The 18,381-nt window shown below is 43.5% G+C and overlaps 1 protein-coding gene across 1 annotated transcript in view; it reads left to right on the top strand.

The window, feature by feature from the left end:
• Positions 1-10,717: 10,717 nt before the first annotated feature.
• LOC308280214 (cilia and flagella-associated protein 47-like) overlaps positions 10,718-18,381 on the top strand; it is a gene marked incomplete at both ends in the record, with an annotated part of 113,812 nt that continues 106,148 nt past the window's right edge. The window contains 10 exons of the mRNA XM_080720476.1: positions 10,718-10,793; positions 11,516-11,654; positions 11,899-12,103; positions 13,338-13,434; positions 14,727-14,943; positions 15,441-15,685; positions 16,313-16,443; positions 16,714-16,836; positions 17,290-17,421; positions 17,624-17,701. Of these exons, the coding sequence (XP_080576602.1) occupies positions 10,718-10,793; positions 11,516-11,654; positions 11,899-12,103; positions 13,338-13,434; positions 14,727-14,943; positions 15,441-15,685; positions 16,313-16,443; positions 16,714-16,836; positions 17,290-17,421; positions 17,624-17,701 (1,443 nt within the window). The remainder of the gene's footprint in view (positions 10,794-11,515; positions 11,655-11,898; positions 12,104-13,337; positions 13,435-14,726; positions 14,944-15,440; positions 15,686-16,312; positions 16,444-16,713; positions 16,837-17,289; positions 17,422-17,623; positions 17,702-18,381) is intronic.

The raw sequence follows: 18,381 nt of genomic DNA, 5'->3' as shown, positions 1-18,381 counted from the left end.
TTAGAAAGCAACATCCACATCATCACAGTAATGACTGTATCAAAAGGTGCATTCAGTAAATTTGTGAGTGGATATATAAATACAATACATATGCATGCATATGCATGTTGTAAACAATTCAAATCATACAACCAGTCAGTAGAGAAGCATGGGGGGAATAAATTGGACCTGTTATGGAATATGAGATTATTACTTTCAAGGATACCACTGTGTTACCGTGAATGGCCACTAGATGGTGATATTGCACCATTTAAGCACTACAGTGTAGGTAGGACCCATGCTGTAAGATAAAATGGAGTCTTGCTCAAGGACTCTTCAACACGCACTCTTTGTTTGCATTGCAGTATTTAGCTTTGTTTCGAAGAAATGCTTGTGTTTTTTTTTTCTTCAGAACAATCTCCAAATATTAAAAATGTAATTCTGCATATTCTTCACAAACTGAATTTAAAGTTGCACTCATATTGTTCTACTACTGTCAAGGCAACTAAACCAGAAATGTCTTGATCGAAATAATGTTGCAACTTAAATTATACATAGTATGTGTTTTGTATTTTTATATGAGGAGTGCTTTTAATTGGAACAGGGGTTATATGCACTTAAATACAGTACATGAGGGGAAGTAAAGAAAAAAAAAGATATGGTCTCCCCGTCGGGGAATCGAACCCCGGTCTCCCGCGTGACAGGCGGGGATACTTACCACTATACTAACGAGGAAAGAACCTGGTGGCTCACCTATTGTTTTTGCTTAAAAAACATAACAGTTATTACACTGTAGTAACTAGTGCACTATAAACTCACTAAGATATGGGTCAAGCTACACACATTTTTCAAAAATATGTTAATGTGAAAAATGACTTAACATTTTTGTGTGAGATTGGACCTGTTATAAACGTATAATAGGTCTCAGTATCTGCCTATCTGTTTGTGTGTGCCTTTTGCTTGATATGCCCAAATATGGAGATAACTGACATCATATATACTGACATCATAGATCAATGATGTGATATACTGTTTTTTTATGTTTAATTTAGTCTGGAAATAAAATACAGCTGTTATGTTCTTAAGCACAAACAATGGCTCACGTATCCCGTTCTTTCCTCGTTAGTATAGTGGTAAGTATCCCCGCCTGTCACGCGGGAGACCGGGGTTCGATTCCCCGACGGGGAGACCACATTTTGTTTTCTATTTTTCCCACCCATGTATATAACTACATACTAACTCTATTAACGGTGTGGCTTTCTCTGTGAATGCCCAAATATGGAGTCTGTCTTGGTGGATCAGCTGGACAGTGGATCTGATACCATGAATTTACAAAATGTAGAAAGTATTTAGATTATTCAAGAAATATTAATAAAAAAACATTTTGTCTTGATCAATGAAGTGGTTTACAAGATGGCTCTGGGACAGACGAACATAGAAATTAGGGAGACCAAATGAATGTATGTAACCTGACTTGCGCCAGATGGTGGCAGTAGTGTGTAGGCTACCGCCCTACTTTACCATCTGAGATCTCTCGGGGTGGGTTGATCACACTCGTAAAGCCCCGGGCCGGACCAATCAGCGGCAGCTACGGGCGGGCTCTGAGCGGCTCTGAACCAATAGAGTCTGATTGCAGACCACATGGAAACCCAGGAGGCGGATGAGTGGTTGGAGTTGGCACTCCCAGACCGTGATAGAGAGATGGCCCCATCCAATAACCTGCTAAAGAATTTGAAAAAATGGCCTGCCCCTTACATCGGGTCTGCCCGACCGATCCCAGATGATGGTAAAGCAGAGCGGTATGCAGCCAGGCATACGCACTGCTGCCAGTATCTGGCGCAGTCAGGTTAGAATGTATGCTCTTGTGTCTTAGACTGCTCGCCCCCAGGCTCCATGCTGTAACATTTTAAAACAGTACTTTGCTTTTGAAACCCACCGTGCCAACACGTATGATCCTGTTTGCCTCAGGCCCACATTGTCATTTAAAGTCGTTGTAAATAGGCACATTAGTTCTTGGTTCTTTTATTTTCACACTACAGGTGTTTTGTGATTTACATTTGAATGTAGATGTCGTGTGGATTATTTGATGACAATGTCATTTTTGAAGCGGTGAAAGCCGCTTCCAAGGAGTGGCTTTGTGTGTACATGCCCATATATGGTCATTCCAGTCCAGAATGAACAGGCTTTGTCTGTCCTGTACATGTCCCATGCATGCAGAATTGAGGATTGGTCAAGCTTCACATGACAATTTGGCCCTCCAGATAAAATCATTCAGAATTCAGAATTCATAAAAATATAGAACTAAAGCACATAGAAAGTATAGATCTAGAACACAGAATGTATAGATCTAGAACACAGATTTCATAGCTCTAGAACACATAGAATAAAAATTCACCGCTTCACTTCGAAGCGAGGTTTGATTTTTTATCATCAAGGTGAGGTCTTGTCCTGCAATTATGTTTTGTGCTTTCAAAACACTATCGTATTATGTGCACACCTTAGCCTCAACTCAGTCGATCTTACATCTCTTACATCTCTTGATGACAGGAAAATAATTGATTGATTGAATACTTTATTAGTCAGAAATGTAAACAGCGTCTTACTTTGTGTGCGTGTGCTTGTGTGTGTATTGTTAAGGCATGTTCCAGGTTGACTGCAGTGGAGAGCCATCACTCAGGTTGTCGCCCAGCAGTGGAGTGATCGAGGCCGGAGCTACACAATGGTTGAAAATAGAACTATTCACAGACAGACCTAAACGGCTTGACCATGAGGCATTGTAAGGCACATTATTAGATTTGTATTCTATTTTAATGATGCACACATGCACACACGCACGCACGCATAGAGAGAAGGGATCTCCTGTCAACTTCCCACATTCAGTGTTGGCAATTCATGAAACTGAGTAAATATGTTTTTTAGCTGTTCTTATTTTAATTGGACATTTGTGTATGCTAAAAGAAAAGACTAAACTAAACAAGAGTTTACTCTTCCAAATGGTATTACAAGTGTGTCAGAAATTGAGTACATACAGTAAGTAATGAGTTATGAAAAGATACAAGGGGGGTTGGGACCGTGTACCGCAGGGGTGGGCAACTTTGATGATGGCGAGGGCCACCATATTTCCACCTTCACTCCAGAGGGCCACATTGCATATTGCCACGTCCTACTTTGTCATTCTAGTATCTCATACAAAAGAAGCAAAAACGCATCAAAACGCATCGCGCTGCGATGCGTTTTGAGCTTGTAGATCGGCTATTTTTGCTTCTGTTTAATTGGAATCCTGAAATGTAACATTTTGATTTAATTTCAAACGCATTTAGTTATATACTCATGTTAACTTTATGAAACTAAATAGAAATACATTGGACATAAAAAAAAATTGTAATAGGCCTACTACTATAGTCATTAAGCTACTAATATTGACTGTTGGAATTAAAGCAGGTCATGTTTGTAATTGTAACCGCTGAAATCAATAATTATTCTGGTATTAACCTGTGGGCCGCATTAAGTGAAGGTGGGGGCCACATGTGGCCCCCGGGCCGCCAGTTGCCCATGTATGGTGTACCGGTATATGGCTCTGTATCCTGGCTATTATTTTCACAAGACTCTTTTGAAACTCGTCCTCGCTCTTCTCCTCTACCGTCCCAGGGTGAAGCTCCGTAACGGTCCTGCTGTACCTCTCAGTATCCGGGCCGAGGTGGTGGACCAGGGCCTTGAGCTGTACGACCTCAAGGTATTCCACCAGTTCAAACTATGCTTTTATGTTGAGCACATGGAGCTTGACAGCGTTTAGATATACGTAATATATCACATATTCTAACTTTTGGTGTGTTTTTTATTTATTTTTTATATATATAAATTAAAGGAGAATTCCTTGCTAAATCGCTTTCTCACCTTTTTTATTATTTCGTATCCAAAAAACAGGTCCAGCTTTTTTCTTTTCAAAAGACACAATATTGTCCATTTTGGCCGACCCGACCAAAGCTCAAAACGGGAGCGGTGGGCTTATGCAAATCCGATTATTCCATCGCTCCATCTGTTTATAAACACACTGTTGAGCTCTGTTGACTCCAGGGTTATGTAAAACTATTCAATCGTCAAAAAATCTCTTCTCGCGAGACCTCAAATTCATTGTTGGGGGATTATCTGTTACTTCCTCGAATTCATTCGTCAAGACCTCCGAATTCATTCGTCTAGCGAGACGAGATTTCGTGACTTCATAAGTAGATGTGTAATAAGTAGGGTAATATCAAGCCACGTACACTGTATATATATTACTGTATATTGTGCTTTTCATCACTCTAATTAGTAATAAAATAACTCTTGGTTATTATTTTACAGGGGTGTGCTTTGCCTCTGGTGCAGTTTGGTCCTGTCTACTTGGGGACGTCCAGTGTGGAGCGTGTGGTTCTGAGAAACAATGGACCTCAGGCGTGTGACTGGGTCAGCCTGCTGCAGAAGACTGCTGCAGGGGCTGAGGTGGTGAGTGATGAGAACAACAACTGATGTACACTTTTTAGTTTCAAGGACCCCCAGTTTGGTACTGTATGCCAGTGGTTCTCAACCTGCGGGTCGGGACCAGGACTGGAATTTTTAGGGGCAAGGCCACTTGGCCTTTAGTGTTGTAAATTTCTTTAGGGCACAAGGCCAAATGTCAGGGCTGGAGAGAACAAAATGAAATGTCTAGACTCTAAGTGCTTATCAGGGTGGGGGTGTCCCCAGTTCAAATTTGATTATTTTGGGGGTCGTGGGCCTGAAAAGGATGAGAGCCACTGCTCTATGCCATGGACCAAGGATCCATTTGGTTCCTTTTGTACACTCCCAGAGTTACTGACTGGTAAGGGTCAAGGGACCATTTGGTTTCTATAATGATCAATCATTAAGCTAAAGACCACCCTGGAAACCCCATCCAGACCCCTGGACCCCACTTGAAGAACCATTGATGTGTACACTACATTGGGTGTTAAGCTATTTCCAGGTTGCAACGACATAATATGACAACTGACTCTGTCATTCTTGTGTGTTGTTAAGGCTGCTGACCTCCGGTTGAGCACAGACGCCGCCCTGCTGGTGAGGTTGGAGAAATGCAGCCTGGCCACACAAGACGCCTCCCATGTGCTTGCGTGTGTTCCCAGCCAGGGAACGTTAGGACCGCATAGTGAGACCACCCTCACTTTATGCTTTAGCCCTGTCTGCAGGAGGTAAGCTGTGTGTGTGTGCATCTGTGTGTAATAGATACTTTTGAATGATCAATGGAGACAGTTACAGGAAAGTAAATAAAGAGAAAAAAAGAAAAGTGTGTTCTCCCCGTCGGGGAATTGAACCCCGGTCTCCCGCGTGACAGGCGGGGATACTGACCACTATACTAACGAGGAATGAACTGCCTAAGAATGCTGTTATCACAGTTTAAAAAGATGATTATTACAATGTAATAAGTAATGAACTCTAGCTTTCCTTAGATCCTTTATATCTTTATTATTATTATTATTATAATTATATATATATATATATTCTAATTAGGTGGTGTGTGTGTTTTACAGTGTGGCTCTGTCTAGATAAAATATGTCCAGGAAATATGGCATGGCCTATCATATGACTCCATATTTGGGCAAGATTTCAGCATATTTGTCATACGTCATACTTTATATATGATTGACATCATACTACACATCATAGATGACTGACGTCATAGACTAGCCTGTGGTTGCAGTTTTTGTGCTCCTGCATTGTTTTATGTAGCCTAGCATTCTTTGTATAATACAATACAAATTGTATTGTCTTGTTTTATTTTGTCTGTGCCTCCGTTTTATGTTTCTTTTCTGGCTGATGTGGCTATTAATCTGTCCTGTGACATTTGTAACCCTTCCATCTCAAAGGTTCAACTGAAGTAGGCCTACACCCTATGATTCAAAATTGTACTCAATAGGAATAGATGATTTAATTGCACCTATCTTTTCCGAAGCGCTACTAAGAAGAAAGGTGCAGACATGGCCACTCGACAAGACTACTCTCTCTTCCTGCTGTTTGAGTGTGTGGGGAACAAGCATGGCTTCACACCACACAACGGTATTCTCACATACACTCACATATCAGTTAATTAATATCCCATTGTAGCTCTGAGAGAGTATATCTGTAACATTTGGTTCCATTTTGTTAAATTTGGACACTTGTCAGGATGAAATGAACAGGATATAAAAATGCACTTGCTCATTGTTCGAGTCATTTAGCAGCATTATTTGATCAAGCCAAAAACATGTTGCCTATGTTAAAATGTTTGAGACGGGGGTCCGCGGCCACATACCGCATATAGCGATTTGGGGGACCGCAGCCACATACTGTATAGTGATTTGGGGGTCCGCGGCCACATACTGTACAAAGCGATTTGGTGGTCCTCGACATGAAACATTTTGAGAACCACTGGTTTAAAGGACAACTTTAGTTTTTTACAACAAGGGTTCATATTTTAGATTGTAATTAAATAATATAAAAGATGAGTGTTAAAATGATTTCATTTACTTCTTTCTATTGTTTTAGAGATTCTTATTTCAGTGGCTGCATGCATACAAGTGGCTAAATGTGTCATTTTACACAGAATAAGCCCATTCCCAAGATACAACGCAACCTGTCATGGTTGGATGTGACTTATGGGGGCTAGAAGTGTTACTGTAAATAGCAATGAAGAAACTGCTGGCTTATTGTGTCTAAAAATACATATTTAGCCACTATTATGCCCTCATGCGTACGCATGCCCCACATTTTAGCACGGTAAACGCGATAAAACAATAGAATGAAGCAAACGAAAACATTTTAACTCTCACTTTTTCTTTTCACTAATTACAATCTAAAATATGAACCCTTGTTGTAAAAAAACAAAGTTGTCCTTTAACTCTCAAATACCTGGAACGCGCCCGAGTCGCGTTAGATTTGAACCACTTTAACCATTATTTTATGCTTTAACTATTGAAAAATAGCAGATATACAAGCTCACAGCGCGGCACCGAGTGCCGCGCTGCGAGCTTGTAGATCTGCTATTTTTGAAAAATCGTGAAAATGTGTGCAAGTCTTTGAATATTTCAATAATTGTAGGCCTAAATGGGTTAAGTGGTTTAAAGCTGTCTCCTCTATCCCCTCCTAAGGTGGAAGGAGTGTTGAGTTGGCTGTGACTGGAACAGGGTTACCCGTGTCCGTGGTGCCCCATCCCACCCAGCGCTTCACTTTCCCCACGTGTGTGAAGGGCCAGCGCGCCGACCTGCTCTGCGTGCTGCGGAACCCCAGCCCTCTGCTCCCTGCCGCCTTCCGTCTCCGCAAGACGGCCCACTTCACCGCCGAACCCACTGCTGGCACCATCGCCCCGGGGCAGTGCCAGGTAGCGATTAGCTATTCTCTATTCAATTCATATATCAGGATCTACTCCAGTCTGGCATGAAAGCAGAGTACATTTACGTAGCTTTTATAATTGTAAAGGTTTTATCAATAAAAAATTGATTTTTGGAAAATAAGAATCGATTCTGAATCTTACCATGTTAGAAACACGATTCGAATTCAAATCGATTTTTTTCCTGCACCCCTAGTTATTTTTATCTTGTTGGGGGATTATCTGTTACTTCTATTTTTATAATCACATGTTTTTTTTTCCTTCAAAGAAATCCACAGCGAGGAAAAAAAATACATTAATAGTAAAATGAAAATGTTTAATTAAATAGCATATTACATTTCTTTTAAAATTTAAAAATGCATATGCAGTAAAGACAATTGTATCTAGGAGCAATTGTACATACCGTATTTTCCGGACTATAAGGCGCACTTAAAAGCCTTTAATTTTCTCAAAAAACTACAGTGCGCCTTATAGTCCAGTGCGCCTTATATATGGATCATTCATTGACATTGACATTCCCTTTAGCACAGCTCCATCTGTTGGATGCATAACGCAACGGTAGCGTCTATTATGTGCGCCTTATAGTCAGGTGCGCCTTATATATGAAAACAGTTTGAAAATAGACCATTCATTGACAGTGCGCCTTATAGTCAGGTGCGCCTTATAGTCCAGAAAATACTGTAATAGTTATGTTTGGGACATAATTATAATAATTGGGTGTAACCAGTGATCACTCAGAGACACGCAGTCACGTACGCATGCACGCACATACACACTGTATAGATGGACTGAACGTGCTGCCACTTTGCACTATAGGCCAGGCAATTAAATAAATTATCAGGGGTTAGTCGAGGCCGGCCTTGTACATGCAAACAAAAGCCAAGTATGGGTCTTACTTCATATAAGCAAATCATTGTTGTCGGGTGGAAACCTCGTATCTCCAAGTTTCAAATGTGTACGTTCTTTTGCAAAGTAAAGCCCTGCTTCATCATACAAGGCCGTCGCACAAAAGTAGTGACAACAGCAGATCAACAGCACACCTCTGTGCTTGTAGATCGGCTGTTTTCACTAGTTTAAATCATTTTTAAAATGATAAATGCAAAACAAACGGTTTTGGATATACATGGTTTTCACCCAACAACAACTAAATACTAATCCACTGTGCGGGTGTCCTTGTAATGGGGTTGTCTTTGTATGAGTGTGCCACTTGACCCATTTAGGCCTAAAATTTGTGGTTGCTTTAACCTGTGAAAAATAGCAGATATACAAGCTCACAGCGCGGCACCGAGTGCCGCGCTGCGAGCTTGTAGATCTGCTATTTTTGAAAAAGTTGTGAAAATGTGTGCAAATCTTTGAATATATGTATTTTCAAAGCGAACGTTTGTAACTCAAATTTTGCGCCTGGGTGGTCCCTGGAACTAGATATTTTGAGATGGGGGTCGGTGGCCAAATAAATATCATTTTGGGGGTCCTTCAAATGAAAAGGTTGAGAACCACTGACATAGTAGTCTCTCAAGAACAGACTAACTGAGCTCCAGTTGAGTGAAAAGGACCTTTTCTTTGACGATGGCTGGCCAGATTGCTGACATCGTTTTTCCAAAAATCTTAGATGGATTCAAAAGACACTTATAGAATCGGGTCAAAATTCTCATTTTCACGATTTTTCAAAAATAGCAGATCTACAAGCTCGCAGCGCGGCACTCGGTGCCGCGCTGTGAGCTTGTATATCTGCTATTTTTGTATATTTAAAGCATAAAATATTGCGTCATAATGTGTTCAGGCCTAAATGGGTTGTCTGTTTTTCTTGTTCCTTGGTTCCAGGATGTAGTGCTGTCATTCGCTCCCCGTCAGCTGGGAAGCTTCCATGTGCGGCAGAAGCTGGACATCCTAGGTCTGGTTTTTCGCCATGAGAGAGATGAAAGAACCCCTGACATCACTGAACTCCGCCTTTGCAGCTTCCACACCATCACGCTACACCTTTCTGCTGCCTGTCGCCCTGAGACCACCCACCCAGAGCCCAGGCTAAACCCTGGTAAGGTAGATTTCTCAGGTAAATTCACCTGAGAGCCAACAGCGACAGATGGCTACTATGGTGCTTAGTAGTAGCCGTAATAGCCTATGGCTTGATGTTTTTTTTTTTTTTTTTTTCAACAACAAGCCCGCTGCTATCAGGCTGTCAAAAGCGGACCAAGCTTGCTCGATCGGCCTTTGACGCTTCCCTACAACTTGCGACGCGACAGTGTACCCACCACCCATCCAACAGCAGATTTCCGTCAACAGACGCTTTCCAACACTTACCGCTGTCAACGTCGTTGTGGTGGAGAGTTATGTGTACACACGGAAATAAAATATAAAATCTAAAAAGTATTGTGATTCAAGATGAAAAGTCCTTGACAGTATGTGATAGCTACCGTACACCTTGAGCAGCAGCTCAAGGTGCTGCTGCTCAAAAAAAGGTTGTGCACTGCAGACCATTATTTTGAGCAAACCCTTAGCTATGAGATTTACAAACCGCTCAATATCTTTTTTTTTTTTGTTATCAATTATTTTTATTTTTATTTTCCATAAGTGAATCAAAATTATAGACATACATATGATTATATTTGAAAATACGGTACCTAAAGGCAACATAATGGTCCAATAAATTCCGAATTCTGGCCAATAATTGTACATCATTGTACATCCCTTCAAAACCCCCCATATGGATACAATAGTAGTACAATAGCAATACATTGACATATTAGCTTGAATCAGCAGACATAAAAAGTATTTGAGCCTATGCCAGACTCTGATCAAAAGGTGGAGGGTGGGGTGGAGGAGGCAGCTAAGCAGCAGCGGATCCGAGGCTTCGGATCAAAGACAAGCAGAGCTGTAGTGAATGCAAGCCGTATTTAAAGGAGCCTCCCTTACTGAGCGAGAGCTCTGAATGGATCACACTGTCAGTGTGATGTAATGATCAGCAGATCTGTGAATGAGGAATAGGAAAGGATCTGACTGACAGCTAATTACAGCTAAACTAACGTTATGCTTCATTTCTGGGGGTCACTGGCACAAACAGATGGGAGGTCCTCTGCCAAATACTCATCATTTTACGGGGCTTGGCACGAGAAAGTTCGAGAGCTACTGGGAATTTGTAGAATCGGTCTCTGGTCTAAATTGGTTAATTTGGATTCAGCTGTGGTTTATGATAGTTTGTTAACTCAACAGGCCTGACGCCAGCTGTGACCAACCCAACTGGGACAGTGCTCCATGTCCGTTCTGCTGACTTGGCTCGCTGCACTGGGGCGGTGCGCGCCGCGGTCGTCAGCGCAGCCAAGACGCATCTTCACACACACAGCAGGGCAAAGAGACACAGCTCGGATGATGGGGAAGAGTTTGTGGCGTTTCCTAACGACCGAGCTGCCAGCCTCCGCCCTTCCTCTCCACATAAACAGTACAGGTAGATGTCATCCAGGCACGCATGTGCACGCACGCTCGCTCGCTCGCACACACACACACGCACACACTGTCTAGGTATGTAGGTAGGTAGGTACAGGTACTTTATTCATGGGGAAATAATCTCAAATACACATCTAAGCATGATCAACTTATAACGTATGAAACACACACACACACACACACACACACACACACACACACACACACACACACACACACACTGGGAATTGGGATGCTGGGGTTCAAGTAGTAGTTAAATGACAATTATAAAGTTTTCCTTGTGACATACTGTCTCTTATTTGCAAACTGTAATAAGACATAAATGTATGGTGGTCTAAAGCAACAATGTTGCCATAGATGAAAATAATGTATTTCTTTTTTTCTATGGGGAAAGAATGCCCTCTTTCCATGCCATACCTGAAGGCAGCATTCAGTAGAATTGCCTTGTCCAAAGTCTCCTGAACTTGAATGCAGCATCTTATGTTGAAAGAATTGCCCTCTCTGTGTAGAAATCCATGCTGTTACGCCACATCTCCAGTATTGACTTGGTTATGCTTAGTTCAGTGTGGTTTCACACACCGAAAATTGCAATTTTATCAGGTCTGCTATTTTCTGTGCTTCCGCCAAAAGGCTCTTTTGGAAATTTCAGCCCCTGCCTCTCTTAACATTCTCTGCACGTCCCTGTCTTGACGTGTGTTTTCCCTTACAGGACCATTTTCACAGGTGTTGGTCGTCACCGCTACGTTGACCCAGACTACACCTTCACCGAGGAGGAAGAGGGGCAGAGGCAGAAACACAGACAGACGTACCGGGACTTCATTGCACAGCTCAGACACACACGCCTGCAGAGGACCAAAGCCAGGTACATGTCACATCACGTGGTGTAAAGTAACTAAGTACAATTAAATGCACCGATAGGCATAACCACATATTCATTCTGGGCATGTCTTGGTGACTTTCTAAACCTGCAGTGAATGATAAAAACCTGTCTGTTGAGTTTAGAAACCTTTTGAAATTATAAAAGAAAAAGATGAGCAGGTAATTTCAAATGCTACCTTGGTGTTCACTTCAGTGTGTAACCACGGAATGTGGTGTGTGGTTGCTAGACACCAGGGACAAGTTGAGGACGAGATGGACATTGGAATTGTTCCGGCCCAGGGGATGCTCCCACCTAAGCTCCACCTCGGTGACATAGACCTCAGCACGGCAGCAGAGATACAGGAACTCTGTGACAGCCACAGTACGCTGGTGGCCAACAGCAGTGGTCCTCTAGCTAAAGCATCAATCACTGGACAGGTTAGCAACAGCCAGGTAAGTTCCAAGATGGTGGTAGCCAACAGCAACTGCAATACTCACCAACCGTAGGTGGGGTTGGCAAAAGGGCCTTTCTGTATGGAGTTTGCAACTTTGCATGTTCTCCCCGTGTCCCCTAGGGTAGATACCCTCACAAAAAAACTATATACCTATACTGCCTCCCCCGGGCAGCCGCGGCACCTGATGGAGGGGAGAGGAACTGGTTGGAATAACGTGTCCAGCCGGGGAAACTCCCCACTGTCATGCATAGAAGGAAGCATGAGGTCAGTCCGTTGTCTCCCCAGGTTGGCTCCTGGGAGTGTAGCGCCCAGGATTACATTAGTCAATATTGGCACTGGGTGAAAAATTGGTTACAACATCGTGGGATCAAAATTTAGAAAAGCAATTAAAAAACAAATGATCAACTATCCCTTCAGTCACCTTTTATGCCTATACGTGCGATATTCTGTGCATTCGAATCTCAGTTTACGATTCTATTAGTCTCACGTAGCCAGACAACTATTCCACAATCTCCGAATGCTATATAGTCTGGAACTACGCATCCCGAATGCTGAGATTGTCATTTCCATTCATGAAAATATATTAAAAATATATCTTTACATTTTATTTTATAATTTCTATTTCCGATAAGCAGCAAGCTATATATGCTTAGATGATTTTAGATTTATATTAGGACTGTAAAGATGAAACGGAAGCTCTGATCATTTTCAGAGCTTCTGTACTCCTGACTGCTTGTGAGACTAAGATTCTGTTGATCTGTGATAGGTGCCCTCCACACTAGACGAGGTCACCGCCTCCTAGCAATTCATTTTCAATGAGAGGCGGGCGGCTTTTTCGGCCATGCAGCGAAGTTTTGGAGCTGCGAGGCGAGCGGGCGCGGTCCCGTGAAATTCACCGCGAGCGTGCTCGTTTGTGCGTGCGTACGCGGGCGGTGAGAGATGGATTGTGTTCATCTTTGTGAAATCCCGCGCGGCGTTTACTCGCTGAGCGAGTGTGTTTGTGTCTCACCGCGGCGTGGCCACCGCTGATCCTAGCGGCAGCCCCGACGGCAACCGCGCCTAGTGTGGCGGGCACCATAGTCGGTTTAATACTCTGTTGGAAAGTAGAGTTTAGCTTTGTGTCATCAAGTCTCATACTTCATGAATGATGAATAATGAATAATGAATAATTACATTTTGTTTTTTGTGAGACATACAAGACATATTTGTAAGTGTGAATCATCTGATTCTAGGTGACAGAGGAGGTGAATGTAGTTCCTTCAACCAGCCAGGAAGTACAAGACTGCAAGAGGGCTCTCACACCTTGGGAGCTTTACCAAGTGGTCATTGGTGAGGTCTAGTGCTGCGTCCATCACTCACTGGGAACTGTTTGAAATGTTTTAGGACTGATCATTTTGAAAATGCAGATTTTTTCCTGAAACATTGTTTAAATAGCAGCCACAGGTTCTTTCATGAAATCAACCATTTGCGGGTACAGAACAGATACTGTATATTGTAGAGATATACCAATTAAATCTTGAATGATGTTGAAATTCTTTACACAGATCTTAAGCTGCATCCAAACCTGAAGCTAATTTTTCTATTCTAGTCCAAAAACCAACATTAATTTCCGTGTCTCCGGACAACATCAATGCTGATTGGCTGTCAGGGCGCGATGGGTGGAGTGGGGGTGAAGCGAAGGGTCGCTTCAGTTGGATTTTTCAAAGTGGGGAGATAGCCGGGGATCCAGTCTCTCAAAATGGGAGAGGACCTGTGATGTTCTGCCGCACTTTTTATTTCTGTTTTGTCTATTAGTTTGGTCATTAAGGTCCACAGAATGAGAGGCCTGCTCTGCCGGAAACATCGCGAAAATAAGTTATGGCCATTTGTATATTCACTGTCCCATTGACTCCACTACAATATATTATAAAAAAGAAAACATTTGCTTTAAGTAGCATGTGAGGGGTCAAACTGGAGAGTTTTCATGATTCTGAATCCATTGCAAGCATTTGTTTTGCACAAAAAAACATTCCTTGGGCTAGAAAACTGACCAAACAAAGTTCTGTTGGTTAGTTTTCTAGCCCAAGGAATGTTTTTGTTTTTTTCAAACGCTTGCAATGGATTCAGAATCATGAAAACTCTCCAGTTTGACCCCTCACATGCTACTTAAAGCATTTTCTTTCTTTTTTTATAATATTTCCTTTCCTGTGTAGTGGAGTCAATGGGACAGTGAATATACAAATGGCCATAACCTTTTTTCGCGATGTTTCCGGCAGAGCAGGCCTCTCATTCTGTGGACCTTAATGACCAAACTAATAGATAAAACAGAAATAAAAAGTGCGGCAGAACATCACAGGTTAAAACTTATTCCTTGAGCTTTTGGGCATGTGGATCCCCAACTAGAGAAGATACCGAAGCAACCGTTCGCGCCGTCTCTTTCAGATGGTTCGCGTTGCGCCCGGTCGCGCGTCGTCTTGTCTTTGCCTTCACTTTGTATGTAATCGCGCCGCTCGAACCATCCAGGTTTGGACGCAGGGTTAGGGTTTAGACATCACAATTAATTCTGCATTCTTGGGACACTTCGTTTGAAATAGTGCCTTAAGAGCCTTGCATTACTGTATCCCCCCCCCCCCCCAAACCAGGCCCCTTGATGGTGGATCTTGGCGAGGTGTGTGTGCAGTCGCTGTGTGTCCAGAGGCTGGAGCTGGTCAACCAGCTGTCTGTGAGTGTTTGGGTGCAGCTGGTGGTGAACTGTCCAGAGCTTCGGCGGACCTCCCCCGTCTCCCACGTGCTGTCGTCGCAGTCGCGCGCATCGCTGCCCCTAATGTTTCAGAGCGACAAGCTGGGCCTCTTCCACAGGTTGGTTATGGTTACAAATTAGGCAACATTTTGTCACTGTTGGGCAGAAACCTTGTAACTCCAAGTTTATTTATTGTTTTGTAAAGTAAAGCCCTGCTTCATCGTATCAGCCAATTTTAAAAAAATATATATTTTCAAACATTTTCGAAAATAGTGGGAATAGCAGATCTACAAGCTCACAATGCAACGCGTTGTGAGCTTGTAGATCGGCTATTTTCAATGTTCTTTTTTAAGTATAAAGCTGTCAAATATGTCACGTAATTTCTTTGTATATTTAGGTTATGTGTCACATCTGCCATGTTCGACTTCAAAGCCTACAAGCCAAACAGAAAAACACAATTAAATCGTTAATCGCAATTATTTGAGTGACAATTAATCGTCACGTTAAATGTCATAATCGTGACAGCCCTACCATTACGTGTCCGGTGAGCACCTGGTTGCCTCGTTCTCTCTGCCCAGTAGCGTATCTGTTTTTCTGTCTTGTTTGTGTGCCTCAGGACTGTCTCGTACACGGTGAACCAGCGGCACCCCGGCCAGGTGGTGGTCCGGGCCCAGGTGGTCCCTGTGGCTCTGGAGCTGTCAACCAGCCACCTGGTGCTGGGCCCCGGCTCCGCCCTGCTGGCCCGCTCGGAATACAGGAGCACCGTCACCCTGAGGAACCGTCGCAATCACCCCGCCAACTTCACCTGGAAGCCCGTGGTCACCGACCGAGGCATCCTGTTCTCCATACGACCTGCTGCAGGTGAGCGGGCTTTAGCTGGAGATTATGTGGGGTTTTTTTGGCGGGAGTGCATGCTAGTCTGTCTCTCTCTCACTGGAAAAACGGTGAAAGAAACTGTTAAATAGTAAGCTTGCATTCATTTATGCTTGGGCATCAAAAGAAGAAACATTTTAGAAAAATATTTATACATCGCATTTTCACCAAAGCGTCAACCACAGGCAGGACCTCTAGTTTCCCTGTTCTGAGGCAAACATTCATTGAAAATAGCCAGTCCGGCCCGGAAGGCTGGCGTAGCCGTCTGAGCACCTAGGAAGCTAATCCGACAACCTTTGCTGCGTGCCCCCCACCATCTCTCTCCCCATTTCATGTTGGTTACATCTGTCATCAAGTAAGGCAGAAAAAGCCCAGATTAAGATATCTAAAAAAATAGCCAGTCCAAAAGCTTACAACGAGATGTTTTGTAGAGAGTTTGTGAGAACTAAAGTAAATAGACTCAAGGGGGACTTAAAGGTCAACAAAGTGTAACGCGTTGAATTGATGAACTGTTCTGCGTGCGTGCGTGCGTGCGTGCGTGCGTGCGTGTGTGTGCGTGCGTGCGTGCGTGTGCGCGTGTGTGTGTGTGCGTGCGTGCGTTTGTTTTCTCCTCAGGCACAGTGGAGGCGTACAGGGAGTTGGACTGTGAGGTGGTGTGGCAGCCCTCCTTCTCCTCCCCTCTAGAAGGAGACTTTGACCTGTGCGTCCATGAAGGCAGCACCCAGCGCCTGCACTGCGTGACCAAGGTCTGCTGCTCGTTCATTCATTCACTGAAACTGAACGAAACCTTATTTTTTTCTTTTTGCCTTAACCCATTAAGATTCTACAAATGCCTTCTAAATCTGTTGTTTAACTTTCAAGAGAAAAACTTGCAGATGTACAAGCTGGCAGCGCTGGACGAAGTGACGCGCTGTGAGCTTTTTGGAATGGACAATGGACAGTACTCTATTCTTATGTCTCCGTCTCTGTGTCTGTATCTCTCTCTCTCTCTCTCGCTCTCTCTCTCTCTGTGTCAGGTCGGGTTCAGCAAAGTCCAGCTGTCGGAGAGACATGTGACGTTTGGCTCGGTGGCTCTCAACGTCCCCTCTGTGAGATCCACCGTCCTGCACAACACTGGCCTCAACCACGCCTACTACCAGGTTTGCACCTGCGAGCACACGCACGCACGCACGCACACACACACACACACACACAGTGGTGTAAAGTAACCAAGTACATTTACTAAGTACCGAACACCATGAGGTATTTGTACTTTACTGGAGTATTTCCAATTTCCAATACTTTTACTTCTACTCCACTACAACTCGGATCCAAATATTGTGGCAGCATTCAAGAGAATTGCCTTGTCCAAACTCTCCTGAACTTGAATGCAGCATCTTATCTTGAGAGAATTGCCCTCTCTGTGTAGAAATCAAGAATCGAAAATAGCCGACCTCCAAGCTCAAGCGCGATGCGTTGTGAGCTTGGAGGTGTGCTATTTTTGATATTTTCACCAAAAGGCCCTTTTTGAAATTTCAGCCCCTGCCTCTCTAACATTCTCTGCACATCCCTGTGTGTGTGCGTGTGTGCGTGTGCGTGTTTGTGTGTGTTAGGTGTTGGATGTGTGTCCTCTACCAGGCATGTGCGTGTCCCCATCAGAGGGGATGGTGCCGGTGGGGGGGCAGGCGGTGCTCAATGTCCATTTCAACCCTGATGCCGTCATCAAGTTTGACACCAGAGTGGAGGTGAGAGCTCGTGCTTGTGTGTGTACCGGTATGTGTGTGTGTGTACATTGCATGAAGAGAGAGTTACATTCACATGCTTACATGTAATCGTGTGTGTGTGTGTGTGTGTGTGTGTGTGTGTGTGTGTGTGTGTGTGTGTGTGTGTGTGTGTGTGTGTGTGTGTGTGTGTGTGTGTGTGTGTGTGTGTGTGTGTGTGTGACAGATAGCTCTGAGGAGCATGAAGTCCATTGAACTGAGACTGAGCGGATCAGTGGAGCCTCCGAGAGTCGATATTAGCATGGTGAGTTTGCGTGCATGCGTGCTTGCGTGCGTGCGTGTGTGTGTGTGCATGTATGAGTGTGAGTGTGTATGCTACAACATTATGGAAAATAAATGAATGCTCAATGGCAGTGTTAATGGGCACCAATGATGCACTTTCTTCCCTTGTTTATGCACTGGTGTGTAAACACCATATCCCTCACAGCAGCTTGGTCGCCAACCAACCATCACTTAATTTCCTGTAACTTAATTGACTGTTAACTATTGAATGGCTAATCACAGGTTGAAAAAAAAGAGTAATTTTCCAAAAGTATGGCATGTTTGCAGAAGCCATTTGATTGCATCAAAAAAAAGGTGTATGTCTGACTGTCCATATGTCTGTCCATACGTATCAGTACGGCCTCAACAGGTGCAATACTGCTGGGTGACCTAGCTACCTTCAAGTGGCGCCGTTGAGCAGCTCAAGGCACCGCTCACTCCCACTGGGTGGGATTTTTTAGAAACATCTTGAAAGTGTGACAACTATGCTGATTTAGAAGTCATTCATAAGCTAAAATTCTGCACAATTTGCACACACTACATTTCATCATGTACCTAATTATCGACCCACTTGAGGCCTGTCAGTGCTTTATGCGTCACCCGAGGCACTTCTTCTAACGCTACTTGGACCTGATGTAGATGAGGTTCTCTGGCCAGACAGGA

The sequence above is a fragment of the Nannobrachium achirus genome, assembly GCF_963921795.1.
Source record: "Nannobrachium achirus genome assembly, chromosome: 24".
In the NCBI taxonomy this organism is placed as follows: Eukaryota; Metazoa; Chordata; class Actinopteri; order Myctophiformes; family Myctophidae; genus Nannobrachium; species Nannobrachium achirus.
This window is presented reverse-complemented; position numbering and strand designations above follow the sequence as displayed.